The sequence below is a fragment of the Marmota marmota genome, unplaced genomic scaffold (assembly GCF_001458135.2).
Source record: "Marmota marmota marmota unplaced genomic scaffold, marMar, whole genome shotgun sequence".
Classification (NCBI taxonomy): Eukaryota; Metazoa; Chordata; class Mammalia; order Rodentia; family Sciuridae; genus Marmota; species Marmota marmota.
This window is the reverse complement of record NW_026000082.1, coordinates 12,868,908-12,891,777: the sequence shown is the minus strand read 5'-3', so window position 1 is coordinate 12,891,777 and position 22,870 is coordinate 12,868,908. Positions and strand designations below refer to the sequence as shown.

The following is a 22,870-nucleotide window of genomic DNA, read 5'->3' as shown; positions in this document are numbered from 1 at the left end:
TCTCCCTCTCTCCCTCTCTCCCTCTCTCCCTACCAAGGATTGAACTCAGGGGCATTTAACCCCTGAGCAACATCCCCAGTCCTTTTGTTGCCCTTTTAAAATTTTATTTGGAAACAGTTGAATTGTTTGTGGTCTCATTAAGTTGCTGAGAGTGTCTTTGAACTTGTGATCCTCCTGCCTTAGCCTTCAGAGCTGCTGGGATTACAGGCATAAGCCACCGCACCCAGCCTCTTTCTTTTCTTTTTTTTTTTTTAATATTTTTATTTTTTAGTTATCGGCGGACACAACATCTTTGTTTGTATGTGGTGCTGAGGATCGAACCCGGGCCGCACGCATGCCAGGCGAGCGCGCTACCGCTTGAGCCACATCCCCAGCCCCTTTCTTTCTCTTTAAAGAGGACATACATGAGAGCTTCTTTGCATGGTTTAAATAAGTAAATAAATGAAAAGAAGGGAAGAGAGGGAGGGAGGAAGGAAGAAGCATGTAGTCTAAGCTTAAATGCCAGTGTTAGGCATGATCCTTGCCCTAGGAATCTCCCCCACCCTGGTTCCTGTTAGTTTGTTGCTGGGAAAACCAAAAAGAATTATTGTGGTTATTCCACAATAAGATGTTCTTGCTTGTTTCTGTGAGTACCCTGTGTACATATATATTTAGATTTGCATCAACTTAGTATGCAACTCAATATTTAGATTTTGTATGAGAAATTAGAGCATCTCATCCCCCAAAAGGAAGATTCATGATATTTAATTAACTAACTTCTGTTGGTTTTTAGGGTAGACACCATTTAAGGTTTATACTCCATGTTGATAAATTTTCTTCTTGTGACTATTTTCTGCCTTTCTCTGCAGGGTGAGTTTAATCAAGTCAGGTTTCTTGTTATTGTAAATCCTTTGCAAGCAATAGTGGAAAAATAAATAAGAACATTTTATATAGAATAGACTTTAAACTTAGTGTTGGGCTGAGAATGTAGCTCAGTGAGAGCACTTACCCTGCATGTACAATGCCTTGGGTTTGATCCCCAATACTGGGGGTAAAAAAGAATTCCACCCATACATTTCACCTTAAGTACCCTCAGACCATATTGGTAACATTTGATCGAACATTTATTTAAACACAATTTGGAGGGAAAAACACCTGAGCTCCTTCTTGTAAATGAGAGCATTTTACTCTCCATAGGTTCATTTGTAGATGTACTGAGGCAGCGGGATTTGTTTCATGGAGTAATGGATCAAGAAATTCTACCCTCTACTTCTCCAAAGTGGCTGTAGGAGGGGGGTTCTGCCATCATGTTCTTTCCCTAAATGCATGGAATGGAGAGGGGCACAACCAGAAGTGTCCTGTCACTTCCATTATTCTATCTTCCTTTCCCTCAGGAAACATGATCTCACTAACATTATTATAAAAGATTTTTTTTTTTGTTTGTTTTTTGCTTATACTCTGAGCCAGAAAAGATAACTTATTTTCTGACCAAACTAATCCCATAAGCAATTATATACCTTCTTAAATTAATAAAAAAAAATACAAGGTCAGGTATGGGGGCAAGAAAGATGGTGGAATGAGATGGACATCATTACCCTAGGTACATGTAGACTGCACATGTGGTGTGACACTACATTGTGTACAGCCAGAGAAATGAAAAGTTGTGCTGCAATTGTGTACAATGAATCAAAATGATTCTGCTGTTATATACACCTAATTAAAATAAATAAATTAGTAAATATGAGGGCTGGGGCTGTAGCTCAGTGGCAGAGCGCTTACGTAGCATATGTGAAGTGCCGGGTTTGATCTTTAGCACTGCATAAAAATAAACAAAAAAATAAAAGCATTCTTCCATCTACAACTACAAAAAATTAAAACAAACAAACCAAAGTAATATATATCATATGGTTTTAAAATGAAGTACAGAATGGCTTAAAATTCCTAGGCCTATTTCCAAGTGGAAACTTAAAAAAAAAACCCAAACTCTTTAGCTTTAGTTTTTCTGGTGCTTATCTACATATATAAATGCTTACTGGAGTTTTTTAATAGTTGGTTTTAGATATCTGCATCTCACTATGGTAGACGAGTATTTAGCTCACACTTCTACAGCCTCTGTTTTTTTAAAATTAATTTATTTATTCTAATCAGTTATACACGACAGCAGAATGCTCTTCGATTTATTGTACACAAATGGAGCACAATTTTTGACTTCTCTGGTTGTACTCAAAGTAAGGTTACACCATTCATGCAATCAAACATGTACCTAGGGTAATGATGTTCATCCCATTCCACCATCTTTCCTACCTGCCCCCATTACAGATTAGCATCCACTTATCAGAGAAAACATTCGGTCTTTGGTTTTTTGGGATTATATCCAGTCTTTATTTTTTTTTTGTCTTGTTGCAGTGCTGCAGACTGAACCCAGGGTGTCGTGCATGTGAGACTAGTACTCTACTACTGAGTATTCCTCTAGCCCCAACCTTTCAGTCTTTTTTCCAGTTTATATACTTAATTTTACTCAGGGTCATTTCAGCCCTCTATGGATAGCATTAAATCTCCTTTCTTGCTCTATAGACAGGACCACTGGTTTTGTAGGAATGAACACATCATTTGTCCCCCACCAACCTTAACCCCAGGAGTGAGACTGTGTCTCCTTTGCCTTCTACATGTATGATGGAACCACGGAGATGAACAAGATAAGAACCTTATATTTATAGTTAGGTTTGTAGTTAGGACACGAAGTGTCAAGTATCAAAGAAGGTGATATGGAAAAGTAATGCTATAGTCTCGAGGAAACATGATTACTTCTAAAAGGAGAGAGCTGAGATGATTTGAGAAGGATTTTTATTTGAATTGAACATAGATTATATAGAGGTAAATTAACCCTGAGGAAACTCTGAACTTAATTTTTATTCACTCAAAGCAAATACTTCAAGTACCTTTTGACACAGCCCTTTTGTTTTCTAGGCCAGAAGGCGTTAGCTGATGCGCAGATCCCCTACTCGGCAGTGGAGCAGGCGTGCGTTGGCTACGTTTATGGTAGGTGGTAAACCACGTTTTAAAAATTATTCACCTAGATCTGGCAGCAGCTACATAAATGATAGAGGCTTTTGTGAATTATAAGCCTCAAAATATAGAATTCAGAATCCTATTCCCATCATTATAGGTTTCCTTATGTGTCGACCTACTGTAATTTTTTTTTGGTGCCATTATTGTATTGCCAAAACAGTAGATGAATTAAAAAAAAACATTTTGACCTTTAAAGAGAAGAATTATTCATAATTCTACCATGTAAGGTATCTTCATCTGTTAGTGTTCAGAAGATAAATTTTATTCTTTGTTGTCTTAAAATTTGTATTTATTGACTTTTTTTGTCTAACAGAATTTTTCTGATTAGAAAAATGATACATGCTAATTGTTTAAAAAAAGGAACCCCCCTAAAAGCATAAGATGAAACAAGTCACCTCTAATCCTGTTATACAAAGCCAATCTCCATTGATTTATTGGTTTATATCCTTTAGTGAGCATGTGTGTGTGCATAAGCATGTACATAGGATTTCTCTTAAAGAAAATAAGGTCATTTTTTTTTTTTTTGTAATCTGCTTTTCTCATTTTACTACATTGAACATTTCCCATCTCATTAAGTCTCCTACCATCATTAACATTTTCCAGTTAAACTTATTATTTTTTGGAATGGATTAAATATTCACTTGATTCAAAAATATGAAAGATTATACAATGGTTATATAGTGTGAAGTCTCACTTTTACTCTACCTGTCCTGTAGTTTTCTTTCCTCATACAACCAGTTTTCCAAATTACTAGTGTATCTTTTCAGAAATAATTGATGCATATATAAACATGTGTGTGCATATGTAATTTCCCTTTCCCCTTACTTTTGTTACCCACATCGTAGCATAAGTATTATTTTGTATCCTGTTTTTTGTTTGTTTAGTGGTTTAAGTTCATATTATAAAGGGCTTCATTAGTCTTTTTTTATAGAGTAGTGTTTTATTAAATAAATGTATCATATTTTATTTAATCCATCCAATTTCGGGGGAGGGGGTGCTGGGAATTGAACCCAAGGGTGCTTTACCACTGAGCTACATCCCCAGCCCTTTTATGTTTTTATTTTGAAACAGAGTTTCACTCAATTTCTTAGGGTCTTGCTAAGTTGCTGAGGCTGGCTTCAAACTTGTGATCCCCCTGCCTCAGCCTCCCGAGTCACTGGGATTACAGGTGTGCACCATCATGCCTAGCTAATCCATCTACTTTTTTTTTTTTTAAAAGAGAGAGAGAGAGAGAGAGAGAGAGAGAGAGAGAGAGAACTTTTTTAATATTTATTTTTTAGTTTTCGGCGGACACAACATCTTTGTTTCTGTATATGGTGCTGAGGGTCGAACCCGGGCCGCACGCATGCCAGGCGAGTGCGGTACCGCTTGAGCCACATCCCCAGCCCCCATCCACTTTAAAAAAAAAATATTTTGTTAGATATTGTTGGAAAAAAAAAAGATATTGTTGGGCCTTTATTTTGTTCATTTATTTACATGTGGTGCTGAAAATTGAACCCAGTGCCTCACACATGCTAGGAAAGTATTCTACCACTGAGCCACAATCCCAGCTCCTAATCCATCCACTTTCAGTGGATATTTAGGATTTTTTTATTTTTAGCATTTTAAAAGTATTTGTTAAATAAATACTGAATATATTTAAGGTGTATAAAATGATTTGATATATGTATATGTTGTGTAATGATTATCATAATCAAATTAATTAGCTTATCCATTGCCAACTATGATGTACATTAAAACTCCAGAATTTGTTTATCTTAAAACTGAAAGTTTGAGCCCTTTGGCTAGTATCTTCCCCTTATTTCCATAGCATTTTTTTAAAAATATTTTTTTAGTTGTAGGTGGACACAATACCTTTATTTTATTTATTTATATGTGGTGCTGAGCAATGGAATATTACTCAGCAATAAAATAGAATAAAATCATGGCATTTGCAGGTGAGTGGATGGAGTTGGAGAATATAATGCTAAGTGAAGTTAGCCAATCCCAAAAAACTAAATGCTGAATGTTTTCTCTAAGGAGGCTGATTCATAGTGGGGAAGAGAGAGCATGGGAGGAAGATGAGCATCATTACCTTAAGTACATGTATGAAGACACAGATGGTGTGAATATACTTTATATACAACCACAGATAGGAAAAATTGTGCTCTGTATGTGTAATATGAATTGTAATGCATTTTGTATCATATATAACAAATTAGAATAAAAAATAAATATATGCGGTGCTGAGGATTGAACTCAGGGCCTCACATATGCCAGGCAAGCACTCTACCATTGAGCCATAACCCCATCCCCTCACATAGCATTTTTTTTCCTTTTTTTTTTTATTGGTTGTTCAAAACATTACAAAGCTCTTGACATATCATATTTCATACATTTGATTCAAGTGGGTTATGAACTCCCATTTTTACCCCGTATACAGATTGCAGAATCACATCGGTTACACATCCACGTTTTTACATATTGTCATACTAGTGACTGTTGTATTCTGCTATCTTTCCTATCCTCTACTATCCCCCCTCCCCTCCCCTCCCATCTTCTCTCTCTACCCCATCTACTGTAATTCATTTCTCTCCCTTGATTTTTTTTCCCTTTCCCCTCACATCCTCTTATATGTAATTTTGTATAACAATCACATAGCATTTTTAATGATTACATGAGTTCTAGTCTTGGAGATCTACTGCAGCTTATTTAATGGTAGTAATGATACTTTGTTCTTGACATTTAAAGTTACTTCAAATTTCTAGTTGTTATGAAAATACTGTAAATATTATAGGAAATATCACTGCAGATGAATTTTTGTGCCTGTTATTTATTTCCTTGAGATCTCAAGATATCAAGGGAATCCTAGGAGGGAAACTTGCTGATTCAAAATAAAAAATGTGTGTATGAAAAGGATGTTCTTAAACCTTGCTGGAGAGTCTACCTTCCAATGTTCTCATCTTACTGCTCCAGAATTTCTGCCTTGGTGGTGTTACTTGGGAGAAGTCACATGTGTATTCAATATGGATCACATTTTTTTGGATTGCCCTTGTACATAGGCTCTTTCAAACTTTTTGAAATTGTGAAGTCTTTATTTATTTATTTATTTTGAGACCTGGTTTCCTAAACTGATGTGGTCCTGACCTCATGGGATCATATAATCCTCTTGTCTCAGACTCCCAAGTAGCTGGGACTAGAGGTATATGCTGCCACACTTGGTTTAAGTTGTGTAGTGTGTATATGAAATGTTAAAAATAATGGCCTTCAATCGTTGGTATAGTTTTAAAAATTTACATACCAAGCTAGGCATGTTGGTGCATGCCTGTAATCCCAGCTATTCAAGAGACTTAGGAAGGAGAATTGTAAATTGGAGACCAGCCTGGGCAACTTAGTGAGTGAGACCCTGTCTCAAAATAATAAAGAAGACTGGGGATATAACTCAATGATAGAGTGCTTTTCTAGTATGTGTGAGGCCCTGAGTTCAATCCCTAGCACTAAAAAAGCAAAATTATTTCTGATAGTCAAGTATTCATGAAATAGTGGTCCATACCACTACCCAGATTGAATTCTTTACTACTATAGTGTCAATTCTCTACTTTTCCACCTCTGTATTATATAAAGAAAGTGTACATATGTTCTTTGTTTTGATACTTTTTTATTTTTGAAGAGTATATGATGCTTAATGCTAAAACTGTTTCTAAATAAGGTGTTATTTTAGTCAGATATTTCACTGCTATGATCAAAAGACCTGAAAAGAATAATTAAAGGAGGAAAAGTTTACTTGAGAGTCATGGTTTCAGAAGTCTCAGTTCATAGATGTCTCCATTCCTTGGGGTTTGAGGTGAGACAGAACATCATGGTGGAATACTATAGCAGAGGAAAGCAGGTCAGGACATGGCCACCCAGAGCGGGTGGGGGGTGGGGAGTGCTGCATTCAACAAGGTATATATTTTATATACCCCAGTGCCTGCCCCCATGGACCTGCCTCTTCCAGCCATTCCTTACCTGCCTACAGTTACCATCCAGTGACTTAACACATGGATTAGGTTAAGACTCTCATAACTCAGTCATTTCAAACTCTAAACTTCTTGCATTGTCTCACACATGAGCTTTCGGGGAACACTTCACAATTCAACTGTAACAGATGTCAATAATGTATACGTCCTGCCCGTGTTGTATGCTAGGCAAAGGCATGATACTGAAAAAACATAATGCAATATTATATTGTGTTACAGTTCCATGATTCCTGTGTTATTGGCATTAAAATTTTAATTTGTTTTTCTATATAGGTGATTCTACCTGTGGGCAGAGGGCTATCTATCACAGTTTGGGACTGACTGGAATTCCTATAATCAATGTTAACAATAACTGTTCCACTGGTTCTACTGCTTTGTTTATGGCCCGGCAACTGATTCAGGGAGGTAAGAAGAGGTTATATGTCTAGTGTACTTGAATAAGTGTGGGATTATTTCCTGGTTAATTCACCCTTTTGACACATACAATTCAGTGTTTTTCATTATATTCATAGAATTGTGCAGTCATCATCACTATCTAATTTTAGAACATTTTTATTACTCAAAAAGAAACCTTGAGATGGGCATGGTGCTACACACCTATAATCCCAGGTACTTGGGAAGATGAGAGGAGGATCGCAAATTGGAGACTAGCCCTGGCAATTTAGTGAGGTCCTTCTCAAAAAATATAAAGGGCTGAGGACAAGTTAGAGTACTTGTCTTGTATGTGCAAGGGCCTAGGTTCAATCCCTAGAACAGAAAAAAAAAAAAAAGGAAAAAAGGGAAAGAAAAGAAAAAGAAACTCTGTATCTATTAGCAGTTACTCCTCATTTCCCTTTCCCGTCAGCCCCTAGCAAACCTTAATCCACTTTAATCTCTGTTGATTTACCTATTCTGAACACTTATATGAACAGAATTATATAATACAAGGCTTTTTGTGGTTTCTTTCACATAGCATAATGTTTTAATTCATGTTATAGCATATATTAGTATTTTATTTCTTTTTTAAAAAATATTTTTTTTAGTTGTAAATGGACACAGCGCCTTTATTTCATTTATTTATTTATTTTATGTGGTGCTGAGGATTGAACCCAGTGCCTCACATGTGCTAGGCAAGTGCTCTACCACTGAGCCACAATCCCAGCCCATTTCATTCCTATTTTATGGCCAAATAATATTTCTTTGTGTGATATACCATATTTTATCTTGTTTCTGTATTTTTTGCTGTTATGCATAACATCACTATAAATAATTTTAAAATTTGTACACAACTTCAAAAGGCCCTTTCTCAAAATAAAAAGGGCTGGGGATATAGCTTAGTGGCAGAGCACTTGCTTAGCATATGAGAGGCATGTATGAGGCTCTGGGTTCAAGCCCCAATATTGCTGAGAAAGAAAAGAATGAATAAATAAATAAATATAAAGCAAAAGAAAGAAAAATAACAAGGAAGTGGAACAAGGGACACTAGTTTTATCAAACGGTAAGATACAAAACTCCAAGAATTAAAACACTGAGTAGTAGAACAGTAATCAACAATTGAATGGTGGAACAGAATAGAGAGCTTAATAAAAGACCCTAGAATATTTGGAAATATAGAATATGATGTGTATCCACAAGAACTGAGAACACACACACACACACACACACACAAATTATACACAAAGCCAGGTGTGGTTATATACACTAGTAATTCCCATTACTCAGGAGGCTTGCCTCATATTTTCAGGGCTCCTGACTCAGCCTCCTTGAGTAACTGAGATTATATTATAGATATGATGTCTGGCTTTATCTTCTGTTTTTTAAAGAAAATATTTGGCAATTTTGTCATGTTTTGCTTTTTAGTTGAACTTTAACATTGTTTTTAGATGTTTCCTGACTTCAAAAACAATTCTGTTGAGATTTTGATTTTGATTCTTTTAAATTTTTAGTTAAAATTTCCATTTAATTGACCACTTCTTTAAAATTCAGGATTAGTTTTTTTTTTTTTTTTTGGTAGCAGGGATTGAACCCAGTGGGGTTTAACCACTGAGCCAAGTCCCCAGCCCTTTTTATATCTTTTTATATTTTATTTAGATACAAAGTCTTGCTGAGTTGCTAAGTGCCTTGCTAATCTGCTGAGGCTAGCTTTCAACTCCAGATCCTCTTGTGCCTCAGCCTCCCAAGTTGCTGTCATTACTGGCATGTGCCACCATGCTCAGCCAGGATTAGTTTTTTATATTTGTTTTTCATTGAAACATATTTCCACATTAATCAATTTTCTTTCTTTCTTTTTTTTTTTTTTTTGTGTGTGTGATGCTAGGATAGAACTCACATCATTGATTAGCATAGCTAATTAAGTGCTCTACAACCAATCTACATCCCCAGCTCTTATGTTTACTTTGAGGCAGACTCTAAGTTGCCCAGGCTGCCTTGGAACTTGTGATCCTCCTGTATTAGTCTCCTGAGTAGCTGGGATTACAAATGTGCACCACCATGCCCACTGATCAAAACCTTTATTGGCATATTAAGACACAAGAGAAGAATTAGCATTTCTTTTTGAATGTTTTTTCTTATCTAGAAGCATGTAAGACTTTTCTATGTAATTTTTTATTTATTAAAAATTTTGTAGAATTATAATATATTTTTGCATTTTATATAAATTATTATACTTATTTTAATTGAAGTATTTAATGTTATTTTGTTGGGTATCTGGAAATTTACATTTTCAAAATAATTACATTTTTCTTTAAGGTATGGCAGATTGTGCCTTGGCTCTTGGCTTTGAGAAGATGTATAAGAGAGGTCTTGAAACAAAAGTGAGTTTCACTTATTATTTTGGAGTTTTTATGAGAAACTTTGCCCATATATCATAAATAGAGTCTGTTAGTAAGCAATATATACCATGATTTGTCACAGTTATTTAATAAATGATACAATCTAAAAGCTGTAATTTTACCATATATGTACACATAGACCTTGGTATTTTAGAACAGTAAAGAATCTTAAAGAGTTATTTAGTTCAAGCTCTTTTTAAATCAGTGATGAAACTAGTGTTCAAAGGGGTCAAATTATTGAATTTCAGGTTAGTTTATCTACTTAATTTGAAAGTCATTCATTCAACAAATGAATTCCATTCAACAAATTGGAAAGAGTTAATAAAGCATGGGACTTCTGGCTGGGTTTAGTGGTATACATGTGTGCTCCCAGTGACGTGGGAGGCTGAGGCAGGAGATTCACAAGTTTGAGGCCAGCCTCAACAATTTAGTGAGACCCTAAGCAACTTAGTAAGATTTTGTCTTAAAATGATGCTTATGTTCACTTTTTAAAAAAACATTTATTCTTTAGTTGTAGATGGACACAATACCTTTATTTAATTTTTATGTGGTGCTGGGAATCGAACTCAGTGCCTCAAGCATGCTAGGCGAGTGCTTTTCCTCTGAGCCACAACCCCAGCCCCTTTGTCTTAAAATGGAAAGAAAAAAAAAAGTGCTGGAGATATGACTCAGTCTCTAAGTTTAATCCCTACTACTGGGAAAAAAAAGAAAAAGTGTAGTAGGTTATTTGAGCTTTCTCTGCATTTTTTGAGATGACTAGGTGATTTTTGTCTCCAATTCTATTCATATGGTGAATTACATTTATTGATTTGCACACGTTGAACTATCCTTACACCTCAGAATAAAACAAAGTTGGTCAGTATGTATAATCTTCTTAATATGTTATTGAATATGATTTGCTAATATTTTATTAAGAAATTTTTCATCTAAGTTTGTCAATGATTTTGATCTGTTGCTTTCTTTCCTTGATGTGACCTTATCTAGTTTTAGTATCAGGGTGACACTGGTTTCATAGAATAAATTTAGGGTTTTTTTGGGGGCGGGATGCAAATGGTACTAGGGATTGAACTCAGGGGCACTCAACCACTGAACCACATCCCAAGCTCTATTTTATGTTTTATTTAGAGACAGGGTCTCACTGAGTTGCTTAGTACCTTACTGTTGCTGAGGCTGGCTTTGAACTCAAGATCCTCCTGCCTCAGCCTCATGAGCCACTGGGATTGTAGGCGTATGCCTGGCTCTCATAGAATGAATTAGAAAGTTAAAGTTCTATCCCTTTCTATTTCATGGAATAATTTGAGGAACATTGGCATTAGTTCTTTAAAGTTCTGGTAGAATTCAGCTAAGAATCCATCTGGTCCTGGGCTTTTCTTTGTTGGAAGGCTTTTTATTACTGCTTCTCTTTCATTGCTAGTTACTGAAATATTTAGGTTTTTCTATGTTCTCTTGATTCAATTTTGAGAGGCCATATGTGTCTAGAAGTATATCCTTTCCTTATACGTTTTCCAACTATAAGTTTTCAAAATATACCTAATGATCTGCTGGATTTCTGTGATGTCTGTGGTGATTTCTCCCTTTTCATCTCTAATTTCATTAATTTGGGTTTCTTTTCTTTCTTTGTTTTGGTTAGTTTGGCTAAGTGTTTATCAATCTTACCTTTTCAAAGATTCAACTCTTGGGCTGGGGTTGTGGCTAAGTGGTAGAGTGGCTGCCTAGGGATGGATGAGGCCCTGGGTTCTATCCTTAGCACCACATAAAAACAAATCAACATCAAATAAATAAAGGTTAAATTCTTTAAAAAAAATAAAGATTCAACTTTTTGTTTCATTAATCAATTTTATTTTTATTCTGTATTTCACTGATTTTGTAAAAAGTTATTTTTAGTTGTACATAGACACAATACCTTTATTTTGTTTATTTATTTTTATGTGGTGCTGAGGATCAAACCCAGTACCTCACATGTGCAAGGCAAGTGCTCTGCCACTGAGTCACAATCCCAGCCGTATTCCATCGATTGTAACCCTGCTCTTAATTGTTTCCTTCCTTCTGTTAGTTTTGGATTTTTTTTTTTTTTGGTACTGAACTTTTGAACTTTGAACTTTGGGCACTTTACCACTGAGCTACATCCCCAACCTTTTTTATATTTTTATTTTTAGACAGGGTCTCACTGAGTTTTTTAGGGCCTTGCTATGTTGCTGAGACTGGTCTTGAACTCGAGATCCTCCTGCCTTAGTCTTCCAACTCATTTAGGTTATAGGCATGTGCCACTATACCTGGAATTGTTTTTGTTTTTCAAAGGCCTCAAGATGCATCACTATGTTGTTTATTTTGTATCTTTATGGTTTTATTATGTAAGTACTCATTTCTATAAATATTCCTCTTAGAACTGCTTTTATAGTGTCCCAGAGGTTCTTGTATCTTGTATCACTATTCTTGTTTGAATCTAAGAATCTTTAAATTTCTCCCCTGATTTCTTCCCTCATCCATCATTCTAAAGTATATTGTAAAGCTGGGGTTATATAGCTCAGTTGGTAGAGCACTTGCCTAGCACATTTGAGGCACTAGCACATCCTCAGCACCATACCACATAAAAATAAAATAAAGATATTGTGCCTATCTACTATAAAAAATATTTTAAAAAATATATTGTATAATCTCCACAAGTTTATATATTAGTCCTATATGTTTTTTTTGTGTGATATTGATGCAAGAAATATATATATATATATGTGTGTGTGTGTGTGTGTGTGTGTGTGTATGAATATAAATGAAATACAGATTTTTTTTTTCTCTTGAGGCTTTTAAAATTATACCCTGTTCTTCTCTTGAGGCTTTTAAAATTATACCCTTGTTCAGTAGTTTGGCATTTTAATTATAATGTGATTTGGAGAGGTTTTTGTTTTTTTTTTTGATCTTGTCTATTTGGGTTTCTGTATGCTGTATCTGAATGTCCACCTCATTCTCAAGGTTTGGAAATTTTTGTTATTATTTTCTGGAAGAGGTTATTCATGACTTTAGCTTGCCTCTCATAACCCTCTGATTCTAATGTTTCTTAAATTTTGTCTCTTAATGTCCCAAAGTTCTTGTATATTCTGGTTATAGTTACTTTTTTTCTCTTCCATAGTGTTTGAATGTTGAAGACTGACCACTTTATTATCTTGCAACTCTGAGATTCTTCTTTAGCATGGGCTATTTAGAGAAACTTTCAATTGAACATTCTATTTGATTTATTGTTTCTTTCATTTTCAATATTTATGCTTATTTCTTCTTCAACATCTCTATTTCCATATTGAATTTTTCATTCATATCCTGTATGGTTTTCTTAATTCATTGGAGTTTTCTGCGTTCATTCATTGATGATTTTCATAATCATTCTTTTGAATTCTTTTTTTTTTTTAAGAAGGACCCTAATCCAATGTGAATGACCATTACTTTCTCTCTCTCTTTTTTTTTTAGAGAGAGAGAGAGAGAATTTTTTAATATTTATTTTTTAGTTTTTCGGCGGACACAACATCTTTGTTTGTATGTAGTGCTGAGGATCGAACCCCGGCCGCACGCATACCAGGCGAGCGCGCTACCGCTTGAGCCACATCCCCAGCCCTCTTTTGAATTCTTTATGTGGTATTTCATCCACTTCATTATCTTTGGAGTTGGTTGCTGGTGACTTACGAACTTTAAGAAGCATTGTATTGCCTTGTTTTTCATATTTTATGTATTCCTGTATTGGGTTTATACATCTGTTCGGATGCTTTCTCTTCCATTCTTATGTGGGAGCCTTTTTATGATCCAGCCTTCTGTTACTAAAGTTATGGGATATCAGGTGTTGTTAATTTTTTAGTATATTTCCAAATGGGTTTAGGAGTATAATTTTCCTGACAGCTCTTTAGTGATGATTAGTGTGTTTGATACAGTGTATATTGTGTTAGAGCTTGAGGATTCCACTTTCCTTGTAGGTCTCAAAAGAATGGGGTCCTTCTTATTAATCCGACAATTGTGTTTTATACAGAATAGTATGTGGGGCATACACTCTGTGATTGCTCTTCTTCATGTATATTCTAAAGAGGGAGCGGGGAGATTTAGATGAAGATCCATTGAAGGTGTGGTGTCCACAATCTTTGTGTTAATCTCTCTGTTTTTGCTGTAGGAGTGGCTATACTTGAGTGGACCTAAGAACCCCTATCCTAGCCATTACTAACTAAGTACTAAAGTGTTTGACTAATTACTAAAGGGCTTGACTTAGTTTTGGGGTTTTGGCTCTTCCATACTTTGTATTAAAGTACCCTTGAAGTTTGAGTATGGGACTGGGGATGTGGCTCATTGGTAGAGTGTCTGCCTGGCATATATGAGGCTCTGGGTTTGATCCCAGCATCACAATACAAAACAAAACAAAATAAACAAACAACAACAACAAAACAAAGAAACTTGAGTGTGGTAGTTTATGTTTGGAGCAAGGTGAAGTATCTCTTGACTGGGTTTAGCTCCACAGCAGAGTCTCTACCCTCTGAGTTTGTAGTGTCCTGGTAGATTCCTAGTGTGTCCCAGAAAAGGGAAAAACAAACATTAACAACAACAGATGCAAACAGTATAGAGCGTTAAAACAAATATTTGGTGCCCACTATAACATCTACAGCACTAATTACCACAAAAATAGGAATGGTGGTGTCAGTAGTTGCCAACAGCAAAACCAATAAATACCATGAATTATATTTGACATTAAACAACAGGTGTCAACCAGTTATTCCATCCATAGAACTAACTGCAATAACATGAATAGTGGGGACAGGATTTATATAAACCAAATAGTTCTAAAAGATGGTAAAATACAGTTTTTCAAGAGAGAAGAAAATGTGATAAGAAGACCAAAGAAAGTTTAGAATGTTCAGAGTGTGAACATAGAGAAATCAGAAGAGATGTAGCAAGTGATGATTATAAAGATGGAGGAAAAAAAATAAAAGGAACAAAGTGGAGAGAGAAAGAGAACAAGAGAATTTGGCAATTAGAGAGAGAAGGAGAGAAAGAAAAATAAGAGAAACAAATATAAAAAGAAAAAAATCCCTAACCCTCAAAAGACAAAAATATCAATTATTAAAAAAAGCTAAAAAATGAGAAAACACACACACACACACACACACACACAGAGGAAAAACGATTTGTAATGAAAAATGAAGAAACTGTCTCCACCAAGTGGTCAAAACTGAGGAGGAATTATCACTGACTATCCTGTTTCTTGGGGTATGTACCCCTTAGAACAAGGGGTGGGATTTTTTGGACTCTTGTTCTTTCCGTGTTGCTCACTGAACTGCCATCTGGAATGGCCTAGAATTGAAGCTAGTTGAAATAGTTTTCTAGTTTCCTTTCTCCCTAATCTCAGATGGAACAGAAATACTCTCAGTTGGAGTTTTGTCTAGACAAACCAGATCAATGTACTCCAATGTGGAACTGCTGCAGAGTTGTAAGTGGAGAGTTCTGGTGGCTGGGAGTTAGGTTTCTTCAGGTCTTTGGAACTTTGTTGGGTTGTATCTCTTCTTGAGAGATTAGATCAGTATACCCCAAGAGCCAGGCAGATGTTGATTTCTGCTGAGAGTCTGGATCTCAGGAGCCTCCTGAGAATTCTAAGGGTGGGGGAATCAACCCTTCACAGGGCTCAGACACTCTGCTGCTGCCCACTGATATGGCCTTCCCAGGCTCAGTCCCTGAGTGTAATTATACTCACCTCTTCAGTTTCCTGATCCCCTTCAGTTGGTCATGTGAGTTGCTGGTCATGTGAGCTGCCAGACTCAAAAGGAAAGTAGGTGCACTCCCCTCTGTACCTCTGACTTGAATCTTCCTGGATATAATCTTTTCTATGCCTATTTCAATCATGTTCTGCCAGGGATACCCTAGGCCACATAGTAGGCACATGCCAGGATAATATGGCAATATTTGCTATGATCTCCTGGGTTACTGAAGGAGCAAGCTGCAGCATGGTCTCCTCAAGATGGCTCCCTGCTTCAGCCCTCTGCTTACCCACTGAGAAAACACAGCACCTTTAAAACACCCGTTCACCGTGCAGCCTCTGGATCAGCTAAGTTCAGACTGCTTTTCTGTTCTATAGGTTTTTCCATGTCAGATTCGTCTATTGAGTTTTTCTGTCTGTGCTATCCCTCCCTCTGTGGTAAAGCAGTGCTGCTTCTGCTGATGCAACCAGCATGGCAGCAATCTACTCTTACTTGTTATTTGTTAAGTGCACCCAAATTTCTGAAGAGTCTCTGATATTCAATTTCTTGAATTCTTTTTTGCACCCACCTCACTGAGAAGAGTATTCCTGCTGCTTGAATCCTGAGCCACAGAGCAACTAGAAATGCAGCCTTCCTCTAATCTGCCATCTTGAATACTCTACTAATCAGTCTCTTAAAATGTGGTTACTGAGGGACTAAATTTTAAATTTTAATTAATTTAAACTAATACGCAAGTAAGTTATTAGCAAATTTTTAAATATGTTTGGAATAACTTGGGCCTGTGAATCTCCTTTTACAACTGCAGGTTTCATAAAATCAAAATATAGTTCAAATACTTCTGATAGAAACTTGTATCCAAGTTGAGATGTGTTGTAAGTATATAGTACACAGAAGATCTCACTTAGTGTGAGAAAAGAATGTAAAATGTCTCAATTCTTAAATATAGATTACATATCCAAATTAGCACATTTAAGATCCTTCCATTTCTTCTCCAAACTCCTAATATTTATTAGTTGTCTGATTTTACATTTAACAAAGTTTTAATACAGTCTTTTTAAAAAAATTTTTTTTAATAGTTGTAGATGGACAGCATACCTTTATTGTGTTTTTTTTTTTTTTTTTTAAGGTGGTGCTAAGTATCGAACCCAGTGCCTCACACATGCTGGGCAAGTGCTCTGCCATTGAGCTACAGCCCCAGCCCTGTAATACAATCTTTGTAACCATAATTCCTATGATTAGTCTTTTCCTTTATATTTAAATGGTCCAAATTTTCACTTAGTGCTTTTTTTTTTCTTTTTTTAAAATTTCCTCCTTTCTCTTTCTTTTCTTTTTTCTTTTTCTCGTGGTGCTGGGGATCAGACCCAGGCTCTTAAGCATGCTAGGTAAGCAGTCTACCAGTAAGATATACCCTAGCTCCATTGCTGTTTTTAAATGATATTTTCCCATTGTAGAATTCTTAATTTTAATTCTCTCTTGTTTGGTTAGATTTTGTCATTTAGTAGTGTTTTTTTATTTTAGTTTTTAAATCATAAAAATATATACATGAGCATCCAGGTACAGTGGCATATGTCTGTAATTTCAGATACTTGGAAGGCTTAGGCAGGCGGATTGGAAGTTTGAGGCCAGCCTGGGCAACTTAGGGAAATCCTGTCTCAAAATTAAAAACAAAAAAACAGAAAAAGGATGGGATGTAGCTCACTATAAACTATCTCTGGGTTCAGTCCCCAGTACCAAAAAAATAAAAAAGGGCTAGGGATGTAGCTCAGTGTTAATGTCCCTGGGTTCAATCCCCAATGCCACATCAAAACAAAACAAAACTTCATGAGCACCTTTATAAATATATTTTTGGGCACATTATATTTTAGGATATATTCCTAAAAGTAGAATGATTGAGTTAAAGGTATACACATTTTTAAGACTTTTGATTCTTATTACCAGAAAGATTATAGGACTTTAAGTTTTCACTGGGAGTGTATGAAAGTACCTGTATTGTTTCCCCCTATACCCTCCTCAAAGATGCACAGTTTTTAATCTTTGCAAATTTATTAGTTGAAATATATATTACAATCTAATTTTAGAACTTTTTTGACATCCTAAAAAGAAATCCTATATATACTAGCAGTCCTTTCCCTTTCCTGCCCACTCCTAGCCAGCTTTAGGCAACTACTAATCTACTCTGTCTTCATGGAGTTGCCTGTTCTAGATATTACACATAAATGGAATCATACACTATCTTTTGTGTCTGGCTTCTTTTACTTAGTTTTCAGGGTTCATTTATGTTGTAGTATATATCATTACTATGTTCTTTTTTTATTGCTGAATAGTATTCCAGTGTCAGCTATACCACAGTTTGTTTATTCATTTATATGTTGATTACACACTTAACGTTGCTTCTACTTTTTAACTTTTGAGAACAATGCTGCTATGTACATTCATAATAATATAGTAATATTTTGTTTATGGAGATAGGTTTTCAGTTCTCTTGGGTGTACATCTAGGACTGAAATTTCTGGTTTAAAATCCAATGAATTGCCAAACTGTTAATAATTTGCATGGATTTCCCTAACAAAACACCATAGACTGGTTGGCTTAAAGCCAGAAATTTGTTTCTTACAGCTCTGAAGTCCAAGACCAAAGATGCCAGCTGATTCATTTCTTTGTGAGAAATGACTTATAGTCAGCTTACAGATAGCTGCTGTCTTGCTGTGCCTTCACTCAGCTTTTACTTGGTACTCAGTCTTCTTCGAGAGAAGATTTGTCTTCCTCTTCTTGAAAACTGCTTTGCCTGTGGATTAAGACCCCAAATTTATAATCCCATTAAACTTTACTTCCTAAAAGCTCTATCTCCAATACAGAGTGAGGGTAGGGCATCCCTATGAAATTGGGAGAGACATGATTCAGTCCATAGTAATGGGGGCTCCAATTTTGCTACATCTTGCCAACACTTGTTATTATTTGTCATTTATTTTTTTCTTTTTGGAACTAGGATTGAACTCAGGAGTGCTTAACCACTGAGCCACATCCCCAGCCTTTTTATTTTGAGAAAATATCTCACTAAAGTTGTATAGGGCCTCATTAAGTTGCTGAGGAGGCCGGCCTTGAACTTGTAATCCTTCTGCCTCAGCCTCCTGAGTCACTGGATTACAGGTGTGTGCCACCATGCCTTACTTATTTGTCTTTTTGATTAAAGCTGTTTAGAGATGTGAAGTAGTATCTCCTTGTGGTTTTGATTTATATTTCCATAACTGATTGATGTTGAGCATCTTTTCATGTGCTTAGTGATCATTGTTGTCTTTTTTAGAGAAATGTCTATTCAAGTTTTTTGTCCATTTTAAAATTAGGGTATATGTTTTTATTGAGTTGTTAAAGTTTTTTATACATTCTAGATGCAAACTCCTTATTTAATTTGCTGATATTTTCCCCATTAATTGAGTTGTATTTTCATTTTGTTAATGTTGTGCTTTGATGCCAGAGTTTTAATTTTGATGAAGTTCAATTTATATTATCAGTATTTATTGTTATTCTTATTGTTAGGTGGTACTGGGGTTTGAACCCAGGGTCATTCTACCATTGAGCTATATTCCAGCCCTTTATTTGTTTATTTAAATTTTGAGATAAGGCGTAAGTTGCCCAGGCTAACTTTGTACTTGTGATCCTCCTGCCTCAGCCTCCTGATTGAGTTATCTTTTTGTTGCTTGTGCTTTTGGTGTCATAGCTAAGATAACCTTTGACAAATCCAAGCCATAAAAATTTGCTCCTGATTTCTTCCAAGAGTTTTGTAGTTTTAGCTGTTACATTTAGGTCTTTGTTCCTTCTGAGCTTTATTTATTTATTTTTTTATGAGGTATGAAGTAAGGCTCCAACATTCTGGATGTCTTTTATTTGATTTTTTTCTTGCCTAATTACCACTGATAGAACTTCCAGTTGGATAGAAGTGGTAAGAACAGAAATCCTTATCTTGTTTCTGACCTTATAAGATCTTATAAGTCTTTTGCCATTAAATATGAACAAGATATTAGCTACAAAATCAAATGGTCAGTGGTTACCAGATGGTTACCAATAGTTTACTATGTTCTTAGAATAGTAATATTACCTCTGGATTAAAAACTTTTTTCCCTTTTCATTTTTTATCATGCTGGGTATTGAACCCAGAATCTTGTACATGCTAGGCAAGTCTTTTTTAGATGTTGATGGACCTTTAATTTATTCAGTTATTTATATGTGGTGCTGATAATTGAACCCAGTGCCTCACACATGCTAGGCAAGCGCTCTACTACTGAGTCATAACCCTAGCCCCTGCTAGGCAAGTCTTTATCACTGAACCACATTCCCAGTCCTGCCTGTGGATTGTTGGTAGATGTCTTTTATTAGGTTGAAGAAAGTTACCTTTTACTGTTTTTTGTTTTTATTTTAGTTTTTGTAATGCAAATTGTCTTTTTAAAAAAATTTTAAGTGCTTTTTCTGTGCCTATTGAGATGATTGGGTGGTGTTTGTCCTCTGTTCTATTGATATAGGGTATTACATTAATTGATTTACAGGTGTTAAATGAACGTTGCATTCTTGAGATAAATTCCACTTAGTGTGATGTTTCATACTTTTTATGTGTTGGTGCTTTCAATTTACTAGTATTTTGTTTAGGATTTTTTTTCTCTAAAAAAATGATTTTATATTCATCAGAGATAGTGGTCTGTAGTTTTCTTGTGATGGCTGTCTACTCTACTTACTGTGTGGGAGGCTGTGTGCTAGATTGGGGTTTGCATACAGAGGTGTATGGTAGAGTAATAGGTGAATTGACAAAACAGTTAGCTTTCCCTCTATGGAATATTTGCAGTGGGGAATTCTGATCTTCTTTTCTAGAACCATGAAAACAGATGTGGTTATACTTTCTGTGCATCACTTTATCCTTTTCCTGATTAGCTCCTTCTCTGAAACACCTAATTATGCCTTAGTGTCTTTGTTCTTGCTATTCCATCTGCCTAGAATGTTCCTTTCTCAAGATTACCTAAATAACTTACTCCCCACTCCATTACATCCCTGCTTAAATGTCACTATCAATGAGATCTCCCCTGACCATTGTCTGTAAAATAGCACTTCTCACCTTCAGTCCTTATCTTTTTCCTCATATATATTATTCTTCATAGCATTATTATTTACATTTCAATTTATTCTTGTCTCTATCATCACCTTCTTCCTTTCTTCCTGCCAAATGTAAATGTCAGATGAGAAGAATCTTTAATTGATGTGTTTATTCTTCAATTCCCTGAACCTTGAATAGTTATTATCACATATTGCATGCTTGATCAGTATTTTTTAAATAATTAATACCTCTTTGATTGTTTGAATATTTTTCTTCTTCCCATGTTTTCCTGCAAAGGATTTACTGATGATTTTATTTACATTGACCATTTTTGGTTTACTATGTTCTTAGAATAAGCAAAGTTCCTTCAAATAGTGTAAGAGTTGAAAGAGACACATACGATGCTATTACTTATTAAATTTTGTTTTTTACCTCTTAGTTTTCAGATAGGACCAATCCAATTGATAAACATTTTGAAGTCTTGGTCAATAAGTATGGAATTTCTGCCCACCCAGTTGTTCCTCAGCTGTTTGGTTCTGCTGGAAAAGAACACATGGAAAAATATGGTATGTTAAAAAACAAAACAACACTTTAAGGTGACAGGTACAGTGATGCATCCTGTAATCCCAGCTACCTAGGAGACATGGAAGCAGGAGAATCATAAGTTTGAGGCCAGCCTGGGCAACTTAATGAGGCCCTGTAGGTCATCAATGGATCACTTGTTTAGCAGCAAAGCCCTAGGTTCAATCCTCAGCACCAAAAAAAACAACAAAACCTAAGACTCATTACTAGTTATATATTTATTAAGGAACTGTGGAGGATATCATGATATATAAGATATAAACTAGTTTTTGAACTAGGTTGGTGAAGTAGTCCCTGTACAGAAAGTATACATAGGACATCATATGGGAAGTACACCTAGAATACTACATAGTAGGAAATTGAAATAGGAAAAAGTACATTTTTTTGTCTCCTTTAATCAGGGATGATAAATTGAGGATTACCAGTTCTGAATATGATAGTAAAACTTTAAACTTGTTCTTGATAATAGATTTATATAGCCAAATTGTATTCTTTTAAAAAATTTTTTAGTTGCAGTTGGACACAATATCTTTATGTTTTATTTTTATGTGGTGCTGAGGATTGAACTCAGGGCCTCGCACGTGCTATGCGAGTGCACTACCGCTGAACCACAACCCCAGCCCCTCAAATTGTATTCTTATTATTTGAGTCTATCAGGAGTCTGTCATCATCCCATATTCCATGGCATTTTAAGGGGTTAAAATTTCTTAGTTGATTTGGATTTTGTAGCTAATATTATGTTCTTTGACTGATGGTCAATGGTTACCAGATGGGTAAAGCATGGGTTAATGAAGATAGGGTGATTTTTTTTCTATTGTATGACTGAACCACTGCCTTATTGAATATTATGAGATAAGAAAGAAGATGACCATGTTTAACAGGTCAGCACTCCAATTCTTTGCAGGAAAAATATCCTAGGCTCAATAGGCAGCATCAAGTAGTCAGAAAGGAAACAAGTCTTTCAGCAAGAATGGAAGTAAGTGGCACTTCCATTTACTAAAATTCTCAAAGCAGAAACATGAATCAACTTTGATAATTCTTCCTCCCTTTCTTCCACTCCAGTTTCTTACTATGTCCTAGAAATTCTACCTGTGAACCATCAAACTATCTTCTTTCGTCCAGTTCTTTCATTACCATATCTCTTTTCTTAGGTAGACTTTTTTTTGGGGGGGGGGGTAGGGGTGCTGTCCAACTGAACTATATCCCCAGTCCTATTTATTTATTTAGAGACAGGGTCTTACCAAGTTCCTAAGCTGGCCTCGAAGTTGCAATCCTCCTGCCTCAGCTTCCCAAGTCACTGGGAATTATAGGCAGGTCCCTCTGCCCCTGGGTAGGTTAGAATTTTTCAAACATTGATTGTAACCCACTAGGAAATTATGGAATCGAATCAAGTTTAGTGGGTCAAGCCAACCATTTCTTTTAATCTGAACTTTGTATTGTTGTCTATTATCACTCAAAATAGAGAAGTAAACAAAACACTGTACACAGCAAGCAAGAATGTGAATTCTCATAAAGGTGATAGCTTGTGACCTACATCACCACCTAGGTTAAAAAAAATAATGTTGTCAGCATCCAAAATTCCTCAGTGTACATTATTTTTGTCTTATGAACTTTGTAGGTTTCTTGATCATCTTGAGT

The 22,870-nt window shown here is 35.6% G+C and overlaps 1 protein-coding gene across 2 annotated transcripts in view; it reads left to right on the top strand.

The window, feature by feature from the left end:
* Scp2 (sterol carrier protein 2) overlaps nt 1–22,870 on the top strand; it is a 113,454-nt gene that overhangs the window by 10,895 nt on the left and 79,689 nt on the right. For both annotated transcript variants that reach the window (XM_015484986.2, XM_015484985.2), the window contains exons 3-6: nt 2,947–3,018; nt 7,320–7,451; nt 9,774–9,838; nt 21,090–21,216. In XM_015484986.2, coding sequence (XP_015340472.1) covers nt 2,947–3,018; nt 7,320–7,451; nt 9,774–9,838; nt 21,090–21,216 — 396 coding nt within the window. The remainder of the gene's footprint in view (nt 1–2,946; nt 3,019–7,319; nt 7,452–9,773; nt 9,839–21,089; nt 21,217–22,870) is intronic.